The 14469-nt window shown below is 44.8% G+C and overlaps 1 protein-coding gene across 8 annotated transcripts in view; it reads right to left on the bottom strand.

Moving 5' to 3' along the window:
• Positions 1 to 14469, bottom strand: part of TFDP2 (transcription factor Dp-2) — a 56538-nt gene that overhangs the window by 22980 nt on the left and 19089 nt on the right. For 7 of the 8 annotated variants that reach the window (XM_061452918.1, XM_061452917.1, XM_061452923.1 and 4 more), the window contains one exon: positions 2320 to 2423. In XM_061452918.1, coding sequence (XP_061308902.1) covers positions 2320 to 2423 — 104 coding nt within the window. Of the gene's footprint in view, positions 1 to 2319; positions 2424 to 8794; positions 9497 to 14469 lie in introns of those variants that run through there. The other variant, XM_061452921.1, reaches the window with a different exon arrangement.

Raw genomic sequence — 14469 nt, 5'->3', positions numbered from 1 at the left:
ATAGCCATATAAGCACACAGCAGATACTTTGGTGTCCATCAGTATTGTTTAAACAAGTACAAAAAATGTTATCTGAAGAATTTTGCATTTCCTTAGCTCATGGCGCATTACTTCACATCCGTCTCAGCACTACATCGTAATTACATATATGTATTTTTTGTCTTAAAGACTTAAAATGACCTTACTTATTTTTTGCAAGTGAATAGCTTGACAAAAACAAGTGAAACCAGAAATTCAGGGAAACCACCACACAGGTACGAGTTAGATATTTAGTGGCTGATAGTGGAGAGCAGAATATCCCAGGCTGGCTGCTTTACACACAGTTTTCGACTGAATGATTAATTTGGGAAAGCTTGCTTAGGCTCAGCACTGGTGTAACACAAGGACGTGAGAGTCAGTAACGCAACATTTCTATTAAACATCGGTCTAGTCCATTAACTTTTTACACCAGTTTCTTGCAGCACTAAAAGCACGTCTATTTACAGTGAGCGTATGGTTCTGCAGCAAACTGCAGACACGTGCCACAGAGATGTTAACTATTTTGCACATTGAAATGCATTTCATCACATTCCACCCTCTCTGAAGTTTCAGATTGCTCTACTGATGCCTTGTAAATCACAGATCAAACGTATTGTAAAGGAGTATTTTATATCCAGCCTCTTCATTTTCGGGTGACCACTGTAACAGAGGTAGCAAATCACAATGGGACCAACTATGTCCCCTGTCCCTTGGTGCCATCTAGTGTTGAGGGACCCCGGCAGCAGCAGTCCCCTCCCATGGCTGTCACCCCTTTCCCAACAAAAAAAATCCAGCCCAGAGCTACCTGTTACAGCCACAGGTATTCACTGCATAGTATAAAACAAAACAGAAGACCTCACCCTGATTTAGCAAACAGAGCACCTGTAGGATGTGTTAAATTCCTGTAATTAAACACATTTTATCAGTAACATGCCCTTGTATTTATGCCCACAGACCAAATCTAAAGAAGCTATAACAAACTCTCATACAGAAGAATCCAGCCTGCAGATTGTGCTGATTCCACTGTTTGCCCAGCCATGCCCCAGGGGATTCATGGTCACCATGCGGCCAACAGCCCCCTCCACTGCCCCTGGGGCTGTGTGCTGGCCTGGAGAGCCTAGAGTGCCCGAAGGGCTGAAGCCTGCAGTGGCTAAATAACACTAGAACCCCTTTGCAGCAGCAGGGTATTGCTAAGGCAGGCAAGAGCAAAGGAGTGCTGACATTCCCTCTGTTATGAACTTGCAAACATTCTCTTTTAATGGTCTAGCAGACAACACACACAGCTCTCCACTGATGTTTTACAAGGCCTGCGTAAATGGCTATTTAATAAAAAAATCTTTTCTGAATAGAGTTCTGTCCTTGCAAAGCAGCAGAGTAAAATAATAAGAAATTAAATATTATAAAAATACAAACTCCCAAAATACAGCTTCTGTAGCAGAACTACACCAGTGAAATGCCACAGGGCACAGGGCATGTGCTCCAACAGGACATGTACCAGGTATTGAGGCACTGAAGAGGACTGCTCCCTGGCAGACACCCTGTGGGTAGTACTGCAGCTGTAGAGCTCTGCACCATGGAGAACACAGTACAGGGGCTCCTGCAACGCCTGTGCCCCTCTATTCAACTGGGGACACTGAAGAACAGTGAGTGATGTGAAAAACACCCAACACAACTGTTTATAAAACTCATCAAATGGTAACTGCAGTCAGGATAAGTGCCTGGCAAGCAGGTTACTAGAAAAGGGTTCCCTGTATTGACATCACCTAATTAGTTCTCTGGCCACCAGAACACCCGATTTTTTTCTCAAAGCCAAGACTGGCAACACACACACACGGTTATCACTGACAGGAAAAGACAGTTTTAACAAGAGGAGCTTAAATAAGTTGTATCTCCAGTGTCACACTCAAGACATTTACTGCTTGGTGCTGCTGGAGATCCACTGGTGAGAACATGACTCACAATAGTCGAAGAGTTTCAATAAAATTCTTAATGGGATTTTTTGGTCTTTTTTTTTTTTTTTCTTACCACACTTCTGAGTTAAAATAGCAGCTGGTGAAGTGTATTCATGTCCATTCAAAGCCAGGAGGACAGGTACCCCCCAGGGTCACATATGCAGGATGGCTGCTGCCAGTGGCAATACCCACACATCATCACCCCTCCACCCAGGTGGGGCACCTGAGCAGCCTTTGCAGCTGAGGCAGGAAGCAGCATGTTCTTAGCACTACTCACATCTTTGCTTTTGATGTTTCCATTTTACACTAGCAGGAAGGCATGTGGCTTGTTACACAAGTTAGAACTTACCATTTGGGGTCCAACATTCACATTGATCGGTCCTAAGGTTTTTGGCAAAATCTTCGTTGGAGAGTTGGTGCTGGAAACTGGCAATGTGATTATTGAAATGTTACCTAAAGAGAGCAGTAAAAAGAGTTCTAAATTACTTCCTTAGTAATCGATGACTAACACTTTGGCAAATTCTCACATCATTTGAACAGTTTGGACTCAGGTTAGCTTTTTTGACTCATCCACTGCAAACACACCTTCACATAAAAGCCTCCAGACCTTTCAGCAGATGTCACAGGAACACCTCACAGAACTACAGCTGCAATACTTTACCTTTAAAATTATGTGTGTTTTATTTCGAGAAACAACTTCTTGCCTAAGAGCACACCGCCTGTCATACCTCAGCACTAACAGTTAACATGAGTGCACTTTTTTCTAGAAGTTGGCATACAAACCCTATTTATAACATAAGCACATGTACAAAGTGTTATTCTATAAACAGAACCACAGAACAGTTTGGGCTGGAAAGGACCTTAAAGATCATCTGCTTTCAACTCCCTGCCATGGGCAGAGACACCAGTGAAGTAAGCCTATTGCAGCTTATCAGTGTAAATGACACCTTTACTACTTACCTGAAGTACCAGTGTGGGCAGCTGGACATCAAGATAAAGCCAGCCACGTGATCTCTAATCCAGCATGTAATCATCCCAAGATGTTTATCATCTTTATGATCCTGGACTGCTTATGGATCTAGCTCATCCTGCCCTCAGGAAGTGCAGCTCTATGCCAAGGGCCTCAAAAATGGTGCTGCTTCTCCTCTAGGCCAAATCGTATCTTGTTTTCTTGATAACTCAGACTTATTGTCTTAATCAAACTGTCATGCAGTACTACCATTAGCCCACGAGTGTTCAAACTGGTGCATACAAGCCACTCAAAGCAGTGAATACATTTATCTGTGGGTATGGTGGCAGCAGCAGCTCCTGTCTCTATGACAGTTCCAAAGCAAAAGAGCTGGGAAATGATCAAACAACTCCTCCAACTGTTACACACATGGCGAATGGGTCTGGAGGCAGAATCAGATACAAGGAGGAGTTGGCATTGCCTCGTAATCCAGGGGCAGCTTGGACCTGGCTGGGGTCATGGGCTGTAAAGACAAGGATTGGCTCCTGAAGAGCCACTGAGACTCCCCAGCACCAGCAGATGGAAACTGAAGGCACTGGCATTGATTGGTTCATCAGAACAGCGCACACCCAACCCTCACCAAACCTCCCTGACACAGGAGCTGGCCCGTAGCCAGCTGAGCTCAGATGGTCCCAAGGTGACTTGGTGGGGCTGCACATCACTGTTCCCCGGTCTTTTCTCATATAAGCTGTTCCCCTCCACTGCTCACTTTACTATTCTCATGTGGTCCTGAACCATGGTCGTTCAGGTTATTATTTTAGTGCACCTATGTTCTGCCATGAAGTAACTGGAAAATCATACATTCAACAGTGTAGCTTCTCTATAACATGAAACAGAGCAACACAATTGAGAGAAAAAGAAAACTTAAAGGATCTTCTGTAGGTACAGCACAGAGGTTGAACAGATGTACACAGGCACATCTGCCCCTTACAAAAATGAACACGTACGAGAAATATTTACAATTTCAGACAAGAATGCTGTAATGTTCTGTGTAAATTCCTTCAGCATCTGGAGTAACACTACTACTTGATGCTGATTTTCCAAAAGGCAGATCTGTATCTGAGAACATCCGCAGAAGCAGCTTGTTTTTTCTCAACTCAATAAATTGAGTGATCTATGGGTCAACTAAATCACCTAGGAAAAAAGCCCTCTTACAGACCCCACACATTCACAAACCCACCCAATACCTTCCTGCTCTGTTATGAAACGGCTCTTGTGAGGTAGTGCTAGAGTGCACAAGACAACAATAATTCCTGACTTATGTACACTGTGTTCCCATTTTGAGCTCAAAATAGCTCTCTAAACTGGCCAGTCACTTGTCAGTTTTACTTTTGCCACAGGATTTTGCCCAGGATGTGCTAAACTGTGCTGGCATATTCCCATCAAAATGTAACTTCCCCTCCCACTGCAGGCTGCTGTTATCAGTGATGTGCCTGTCACTTCCCAGTACTGCTGTAGAAATCTCTTTGCTGCAGCAGCTGAAACTTGTGGCACCTTTTCCTCTGGGATCAGCTCTCACGCTTTCTCCTTGCCCCTTTTCTGATCAGAGGAAACAAATTACTTTCGCTAGTGCCAACCACATAAGGTCACATGGAAAGTGCAGTTAAACCCCGAGATGTCAGCTCCCACAGGGCTACACCTGAGCCACCTCCAGCCACCCTGCTGGCCTGCAAGAGGCACTGTAACATCACGATTCACAATGCAAGACTGGAACATGTCAGACTCACTGTACTGTACAACTAGCACAGCTGGTGTACAGTCAAGACTCACTGTACCATACAACTAGCACTGCTGGTGTACAGTACAGTTAGCACTGCTGTTGTCAGATATGCATCTACCCACCACCCCACATCAGTCGCTGTGCATGCAGTGCGTTTCCTTCTCAAAACGTGGCAGGTACCTGGTGATCTCTTTGCACATACGTACATATGTACCTTCCCTTGCATGTGTGCGTACACAGACTCACTCTCTGAAAACTGTAGCTTAAAAATACAATACCCACAGCCAAAGCCACACACAACCACCAGATTTACTGCACCAGTCCTGGGAAAAAACCCTAATGCAGAGCTACTGCTGCACTGAGCTTTCATGCACAAGGCTACCCAGATAAAGGTATACAACCATCATTAAGGCAGCTTTAGTAGAGTCCTTTGAATTACTTCATTTAAAAAAGACAGTTGCTTACATATGACATATGCTTTGAAGTGTTTTTGATTAGAGTTGCTGTAGGTAAGAAACATTTTCATCTTCTAATCCCTACACAAATCCCACATTTAGCAGCAGCAGTGTCAAAATGATCTTAAGAACTGATCAACCTTCCCTGCCCTTTATCTTCCTTTTTAACTCCTTTATGGGTAAATACAAGCGTGTGACTGTATAGACTTTTAAACACAGGTAGGATGGAAAGGGACCAGTTTATTTTTGTGAGTGAGGTCTCTCTCTTCCAGCACGGACAGAAGGAAAGAGCAACCGAACTTTTCACAATGAGGCCATTCTGTGTATACATCAGCAGTTGAAAAACCAGTAAATAAAAAGTTTTATCACTTATGAATAAAATATTCACTACCTCATGGGTTTCTGTTTGTTTGTTTGTTTGTTTGGGGTTCCCCCCCCCCCCCCAGAATAGGGTCATAGTCCAGATAGATACTCATGTGACCTCAACTGCTCCAAATACTTAATGGTGGAAGCACCACCCTCCCATCTCTCCTCACAGCATAGATGATGTTTGGTTCAGTTATATCACACCAGCACCCCAACCTGAAGAGACAGATTTTGCAGTTGGTATCACCAATGCCACTACTCTAAACAGAGAAACCCAACTTCCAAGAGCATCCTATCTTGCCCGTGGCCCTTGTGTAGTGGCAGCCCAGGTCTGTGGGACACAGCTGCCACAGAAAGGCCTGGAGTTTCCCAGGACAACATCATCACCGCAAACGGAACTGCAGCACAAGTACAATAAGCTCTGAGAGGGGGCACTTGCTTGTTAAGGTGACTGGCTGTGTTTTACACCAGACCGTCAAGGCTGTCAAGGCCAGTGCACCTCTGTTTGCTGAAGAGCTGGCAATCTCCAGAGTTCTGAAAGAACGGTAGTGTTACAAAACAGCATTAACAGGAACGATTTCTTCAAGGCTTTTTTTATAGAACAGCACAGAAAACTAGGAGGAAGTAGGTGTCACGCAGCAGATCATCTAAAAATATTCAACAGACTTCTAAATCATACTCAACAGATTTCTGTATTCAACTTGAAGCAGAAATAACACCAAACAAATTCTCTACACACTTTATCATACAGTAACTGTAAAGGTTTTACACATGATTAGATTCCAAATAAATACCAAGTCTTAATAGCTCTCATCATCTGGGGACAAAAAAAAGACTACACTGGTTTATGTTCCAGTGAAAACCAGCAGTGGGTACACTGATAAGCTGAACACAATGAGACCCATCAGCCTCCTAGTCACGGTCATCTTAACTCATGGATGAAAAAGGCCAGCAGAGATAGATCAAACTAGAATGATTTGTATAATAATACTCAATTCTTAAATAATGTTTCTCAGCAGTTTCAAAGCACAAAAGATGGGTGTCATTATTCCCACTTCACCTATGGAAAACCAAACACATGGGAAAGAGCCCCACTTCAAACTCTCACAGAGGGGCTTTAACTGCAATATATATAACCGTACCACAAACTGAGCATGCTAGTCACTGATGGAAATGCAAAAGTAAAAGAAATCCAGTGGGCATACGTATGTTTCTCTTAGAACAAAAGCACTTTGCTTCCACATAATAATTTGTAGAATAATAATAATAATTTGTAGAATAGTAATGTTCTACAAATAATTTTCTGTCCCTCGGTCAGCACTATTAGTGTTTCTCATGGAACAAAACCACTGTTGTTATTCTTTCATATTTAGAAAAATCAATCACTGTATAACTATGATCTGCCCTGGCACTTGCAAAATATTTTTACTTGCACACACACAAAAAAAATCAATTTAAATGCTTCTCAGCCTCAAGGAGTCACAGAACAAAGTGGTTTATGTTCATGTATACTCACATGCACACACTAACCAGCCCATAACACTAAAACATTGTGTGACCTCCTAAATAACTTGACACAAACAACGTGGACTCCCTTACAAATATGAAGCTAAGGAGGTTTTAGAGATTCCCCCCCTCCCCGTATAACTTAATCTGTTGGGTCTGCAGCTTAGTTACAAAAATAATCAGGAACAATGTCAACCAAAATCTATAGCATCTGTCAGAGCCAGTTTCAAGGGAACCATAGCTGATGGAAGCTGGGGCCAGGCAGTTAGGATCATATGCAATGCGCACATAGATAAAAAAACGCCTTTGAATTTTTAGACAAAACACCAGGGAAGTGCTGCTAATCTGGATTACATATTCAGATCTCTGGAAAAAAAAAAAAAATCCACATTTTTAGAAGTATACCAAGACCAGCCATTGTAAATAATACAGACTATGGCTTGACAGTGATGGCACAAAAACCCAGTTCAGACTTGTGAAATACTGGAAGCCCAATAAAACATTTTGCAATAATGTGTGATGTGTCCTCTGGGTCCTCTATGACACTACAGCATGAACTGATCTCCAAGATCAGGACAGAGTAGTATAAAGCATACAGAAAACCTGAACTATTTGCATGTTATTAGTACACACATATTTTCTTGGTACATTAGTTCATTTGTTTCTCACACAAACTTACTAAGGCTATAAACCCAAGTTTAAAAACCCTAGATAGTCTGTAGAATCCCATACATATCTAGAATCACATGAAATCAAAGAGATCTACAGAAAAAAAAAACTGGGGAAGATGGTATTACACTGTACTACAGCCTTACACTGACCAGTACATTTTCAGTCTTTCCCTATCCAACTGAGATAACTTTATAGCAGATAACAGTTGCATGAATCTCTGAGTACAAAGAACAGGCCTACTGATAAGCAATTCTGTTGTCCTGCTCATTTGAGCAAATCTCTTCAAGCACACAATGAACTCCCAGGGCTCTCCAGGCCTCGAGCCCTGGTCAGATATCCAGCACTGCCACTAAAACTCATTCATGCAGACTTGTCATCAACCCACATTCCTGCCCACAAGCACAGCCATGGCTATGGCTATGCAGTGAACTTGCCTCATTTTCCTGTGGCAAGGGGGAACACTGGGCGTGTTTCAGCTTAATCTGCCCAGTGAACTGCTCAGCCACCTACACAGTTAGACTGGCACCAACTAAGGAAATGCTCAAAAGCAGCTGCGAGCTGACCAGAGACAACTTCACTGCTGCCAGAGAAAATGTCTATCAAAGCAATCTAAAAGATACCTGCCTTACCACTTCCTTCACAGGAGCACAGGCATAAGGCAGTCCTGTGCACTGAGAAGTTTCTGGAACACCAGCTCTATCAGGACGTAATAAAAACTAAATAGTGGGGAAAAAAAAAAAAAAAGCCTAATGAAATAAAGTTTATTGTGAAGTTGCATTAAAAGTTATGATTCCCACCCAAAACAATCTGGATTGCAATCTGATCTGATTAAAGGATCATCCTTCCCTCATGAAGGCTGCTGCAAGACAGGTGGTCTAGAGCTGAGCTCCCTTTTCCCTCCCCACCTATAAACAGAGCACAATGTAAATTCACAGATTTTGAGAATATACACTATTAACTAAGGACAGTGCAATTCACCAAAATTATTGTGTTAGTCTCCATTGCACTTTTTAAAATGAGAAGTAAATGTCACTCAACCAGCTGGGAACTGTTGCTTCTTCCTTTCACACCTATCAACTAGTAATTATCCACTCACTGTTCATAGATCAAAGTGGATCAGTACCCAGTGTCTTCACTCAAATACAGGCACACTGGCTCAGCCAGTAGATTTTTGTTTAGAAGGCAAACAGAACAGTTAACCTGTGAAATTAATTCAGTTTTTACATTCAAGACCATTCCCTATGAAAGATAACAAATTATGGTTTCAGTAACTTTTGCTGTTTTTTCCCAGGCACTCACAAATTTAGAGTTCTTTAAGTGTTCAGGACATTATCTATTGAAAACTAAAATTCTGTTCCAGGGAACTTCTCAGTGTATTTAATTGATCTGATTTACTTTTGGCAATATCCCTTACCCGCAAGTCATGTATGTTGAGTACTTTTAAAACAAGCTAAAAGCATGATGAAGTAAGATCTTGGAAATACTATCATTAAAAATGCAATCTATCTAATATAAGCTAATCTTTACTAGACTTTTTTCTTTAGCTCAGATGTATTACCTTTTTATTCCTATCAGCAGCTGTGAGTTTTGAATGACACAACCGCAGACATCTTTTTTTTCAGAGACAAATTCTTAATGGGAGCTTTCTGGCTCCAAGTCTGGCAAAACTTTTTTTCCCCAAAATCAAACCTTCATGATAATTACTATTGATTTCACAGTGATTTTTGCTGTAGTTGTAACTGTTGTGATCAATCCCCCAACTTCTCCTGTTATGAAAAACATTAACTCATGCTAACACCACCTTCCCTCTCCCCTAGCTGAACCTACTGTTCTTGGTAAAATACGTACTTAACAAGCAGTTACAAGAAACTTCAGGCAGAAACAGAGAATAGTTGGGACAAACCTCTGGAGGTCATCTTGTCCAAGCCCTCTGCCCAAGCAGGGCCACCCACAGCAGGCTGCCAAGGACTCTATCCAGATGGTTTTTGAATATCCCCAAGGATGGAGATCCATAACCTCTCTGTGCCAGTGCTCAGTCTCCCTCATAGTAAAAACTGTTTCATGATGTTCAGGGAAAATGCCCTATGTTTCAGGCTGTGCCCATGCCTCTGATCCTGTCAGCGGTAGCACTGAGGAGGCCCTGGCCTCATCCTCTATGCACCCTCCATTACATTAGCAAATTGCCCCTGACCCTTCTCTTCACCAGACTACAGTCCCAGCTCTCTCAGCCTTTCCCCGTTTGAGATGTTAACAGTCCCTTCACGATCTTCACGGCCCTTGCCTCAATTCTCTCCACGATGGCTGGCTCCTTCACCGGGAAGCCCCGTAACTCCCAGCAGTGGCTTCACCAGGGCTGAGGTGTGGGGAAGAGTCACCTCCCTCGACCTGCCGGCAGCACTTCTCCCCTCCTCCAGTCTCCACCCTCCTGCATCCTCCACCGGCTCAAGCTCAACCTTCTGCCCACCAGCCCCACAGGTCCCCTCCGCACCGCTTGGCCCCAGCCTGTACCGCTGCAGGAGCCGTTCCCCCGCCACGGATCCCTCCGGGTTGCCCGGGCTGGCACCCCCGCCCCTGCGCTACCTCACGCCCCGCGGGCGCTTCCCACAACGCCCCAAGAACTCGGCGCCTCAGGAGGAGCCGCTTTCCCCTTGTTGGGCGCTTCCCGCCCGCCTCGAGCGGACCCTGCTCCGCCGCGAAGTGCCACCATGTTACGTTTAAACGGGGCGAGCGAGGGGCAGAGGGGGGAGTCCGGCCGAGCCCGCTCCTTTCCACTGCAGATGACGGCGGCACCCGCCCACGCGCCCCTTTGTTATCCGGGGCCTCGTGCGGCGGGTCCAAGCGCGAGCAGTCGCGCGCCGAGCAAGCCCCGGCGAAGCCCGCCCGAGTCCAGGCCGGCCTCGCGCCACCCCCGACACGACTGCTGCCCTCACGCGGGCCCGCGGCGTCGGAACGCACAGCGCTGGCAGGGCAGCCCCACGCGCCTGGGAACCATTCTGCTCGCGCTGCAGCGCCTCCAGGCCCGGAGCGTGGCACAGACACCGCGCCAGCAGCGGGCACCGTGCGGGGCAGAGCAGGAGCCGCGTGTGCAGCCTCTACCCCACCGCAGCCCGGCTTGCTCTGCACGGGCCAGGCAGAAGGGTTTAAAACCTACGGCGCCTCCCAAATGTGCAGCTCTCCGCTTATCTTGTGCCGTTCAACGGAATCCTGAGAACACATCGTCCCTTCAGCTGTCGCTGCAGAAGGCAACAACCCGTGTCAGGTGTGTTCAGTTACAGCGCTCACCTCATGGCACCAGCCTCACTGCATTTACAGCTGGGAAGCAGCAGCTTCTCTGAGTACTGAAATGATTTGCAAGTAGTATCCTATTGCAAACCTTGCTTCGTACCTAGCAACTCCAGCACTCAGCAGATCAGATGGCCTAAACAGCAGAAGAGCCCCCAAAGCCCCAGACACCTGTGTAGATGCACAGCGGGCAGGTGAGGTGGAAAAAGGGAAATATAACCCCCATTTTCAAGAAGGGGAAAATGGATGACCAGGGGAATTACAGACCAGTCAGTCTCACCTCTGTGCCTGTAAAATCTTGGAGCAGATTCTCCTGGAAGGCATGCTAAGGCACATGAAAAACAACAAGGTGCTTGGTGACAGCCAGCATGGCTTCACTAAGGGGAAATCCTGCCTGACCAATGTGGTGGCCTTCTATGATGGGGCTACAGAACTGATGGACAGGGGTAGAGCAGTTGATGTCATCTACCTGGACTTGTGCAAAGCGTTTGACACTGTCCCACACGACATCCTTGTCTCTAAATTGGAGAGACATCAATTTGATGGATGGACCACTCGGTGGATAAAGAACTGGCTGGATGGCCACACACAAAGAGTTGTGGTCAACGGCTCAATGTCCAGCTGGAGACCAGTAACGAGTGGTGTCCCTCAGGGATTGGTGCTGGGACCGGTCTTGTTCAACATCTTTGTCGCTGACATGGACAGTGGGATTGAGTGCGCCCTCAGCAAGTTTGCCACTGACACTAACCTGTGTGATTCGGTTGATAAGCTGGAGGGAAGGAATGCCATCCAGAGGGACCCTGACACCCTTGTGAGGTGGGCTGATGCCAACCTCATGAAGTTTAACCATGCCAAGTGCAAGGTCCTACACCTGGGTCAGAGCAATCCCAGGCACAGCTACAGGTTGGGCAGAGAAGAGATTCAGAGCAGTCCTGTGGAGAAGGACCTGGAGTGCTGGTCGATGAGAAACTTAACATGAGCCTGCTTCAGTGTGCACTCGCAGCCCAGAAAGCCAACTGTATCCTGGGCTGCATCAAAAGGAGCGTGACCAGCAGGTTGAAGAAGGTGATCCTGCCCCTCTACTCTGCTTTCGTGAGACCTCACCTGGAGTATTGTGTGCAGTTCTGGTGTCCTCAACATAAAAAGGACATGGAACTGTTGGAACAAGTCCAGAGGAGGGCCACGAGGATGATCAGGGGACTGGAGCACCTCCTGTATGAAGACAGGCTGAGAAAGTTGGGGCTGTTCAGCCTGGAGGAGAGAAGGCTGCATGGAGACCTCATAGCAGCCTTCCAGTATCTGAAGGGGGCCTACAGGGATGCTGGGGAGAGACTCTTCATCAGGGACTGTAGTAACAGGACAAGCGGTAACAAGTTAAAATTTAAACAGGGGAAGTTTAGATTAGATATAAGAAGGAAATTCTTTGCTGTTAGGGTGGTGAGGCACTGGAATGGGTTGCCCAGGGAGGTTGTGAATACTCCATCCCTGGCGGTGTTCAATGCCAGGTTGGACGAAGCTTTGGGTGGTATCGTTTAGTGGAAGCTGTCCCTGCCCACGGCAGGGGGGTTGGAACTAGATGATCTTAAGGTCCTTTCCAACCCTAACTATTCTATGACTCTAGGTGGCTTTATGGGACAAGTGACCGAGACATACAGACATGCCCTCTGCATGGCATCAGCATGAGAAGATTTGATTTTCCACTTTACACTATGTATGACCAGGATTACAAAACTGGAAGCGTTCAACTTCCTGACTGGGAACGCCTCCCAGACAGACTGAATTTTAAATCCTACTGGTTACACATGAACTCTACAGTATGTCTGATTTAATTCATTCACGGCTTGAAGCAATCACCCAAACCCACAACTGAGCTGTCATTATCCAACTCATCCACAAACCCAGTTATACAGGTTTGAGAACTAATTCGAACTACAGTACTTCATAATTTTAACAGAACACGCCAACTCCACAAAGACATCTTGCTACTCAGACTAGGACCTTACCTAAATAATGGAATACCTTAGTTGTCAACTTTATTAGGCACCAAAGTTCTGCCTGCATCAGGAGTGTGTCAGTCCTGTTGGCATGGCACATACCAGGAGTTTCTCCCAGTGGGCACAATCTATGACAAAACACTGGAAGAATACCTAACACCAACATACATATCTATCCCCAAGGCTAAGAGCAGCAACAGCCATCTGTTCTCCAAAACACGAGGGGAACCATCAATCCCTTTTGCATTCAGTAACTCAAGAGTACTCATTCACTAAAGAATGAGAACCAGGGCCATTTTTTTTTGTCTGGGAAAATGAAAATGCAGGTTTCCTACAGCAATAATTTTCATCACTAGTCTCCCAGGTACTTTCAGATAAGGAAATGATGCATAGTCAGCCCGGGCTGACATAGATGAACCATTCTGACTGTAACAGTAAGAATCTACTACTTGAATTATTTCACCCAATGATTGTCCTTGCAACAAGTGGCCCCTAGCATGGGGTGAGAACTCTGACCATTCGTCAAGAGCCAACCACGTGGGCATTCCCTCTCAGATGCAATGAGTATTCATTTCAAGCAGAGGAAACAAGCTCCAAATGCACATCCTTTAGCTGCAAGAGCCCGTTGCCTGTAAGTTAAAGGCAACAAATGGAGCAAAGTTGAACAAGAATTGTTCACTAAACAAAGCAAAAAACATTCTGAGTTAATGCTCTGCTAAGTACTGTCATGTTTCTTTCTAGGCACACATGGAAAGAAAAATCTAGCTCACTTTGGAATTAGGCAGCAAGTCTTTTTACAAGGATTACAAATTTGGATGTGATTTCTGCAATCACCACAAGTAAAACAAATTACTTAGTAAATCTGCATCATATTTAGATATAAATGGTACTACAGATTCTTCTTTTTCCCAGACATTATCTATACAAGGAATAAAAAAAAATTACTAAAAGTATTCTAAAACCCCCAAACAATACTACTACTAATAGGAAAAAAAAAAACATCAAAAAGATGAGGTAGATCTAGAAGATCACAGCATTCCCTAACAAGCACAGGAAATAAGCAAGTAATAAGAAAACTGAATTCCCAAATATACTAAACCTGTCAACCTTTTTAGGAACAGTAATTCAGATTTAAAAATCAGTACAAGTGACACAGCAGTACTTTAAGACTTAGAGATTACATTGCAATACCTAAGCAGTCTGTGAGCATTAACTTCTCCTGTAGCAAAATAAACCTGGAAAATATCCAGAGGTTGTGCATAGACACTAAAGGTCACAGTGGGAAAGGTAAATGAAGCCTGATCAAATGCATACAGGAACAGCAGCAACAGTAGCTGCTTCAGATATTCAGGGGAAAAACTCAGGGAGAAAAGAGATTTTGAAAGTTAAGCCTGTAAATGGAAAAAAAAAGGCAGAGAAGGCAATTTTGGAACACAAGGGTCAAGCAATTGATTGTACATTTCTAGTGCTTATTCTCCAAGAAGAATAAGCCAGT

The sequence above is a fragment of the Pezoporus flaviventris genome, unplaced genomic scaffold (genome assembly GCF_033815535.1).
Source record: "Pezoporus flaviventris isolate CSIRO_AGI_PZ_B2104156 unplaced genomic scaffold, CSIRO_AGI_Pfla_v1 ptg000013l, whole genome shotgun sequence".
In the NCBI taxonomy this organism is placed as follows: domain Eukaryota; kingdom Metazoa; phylum Chordata; class Aves; order Psittaciformes; family Psittacidae; genus Pezoporus; species Pezoporus flaviventris.
This window is presented reverse-complemented; position numbering and strand designations above follow the sequence as displayed.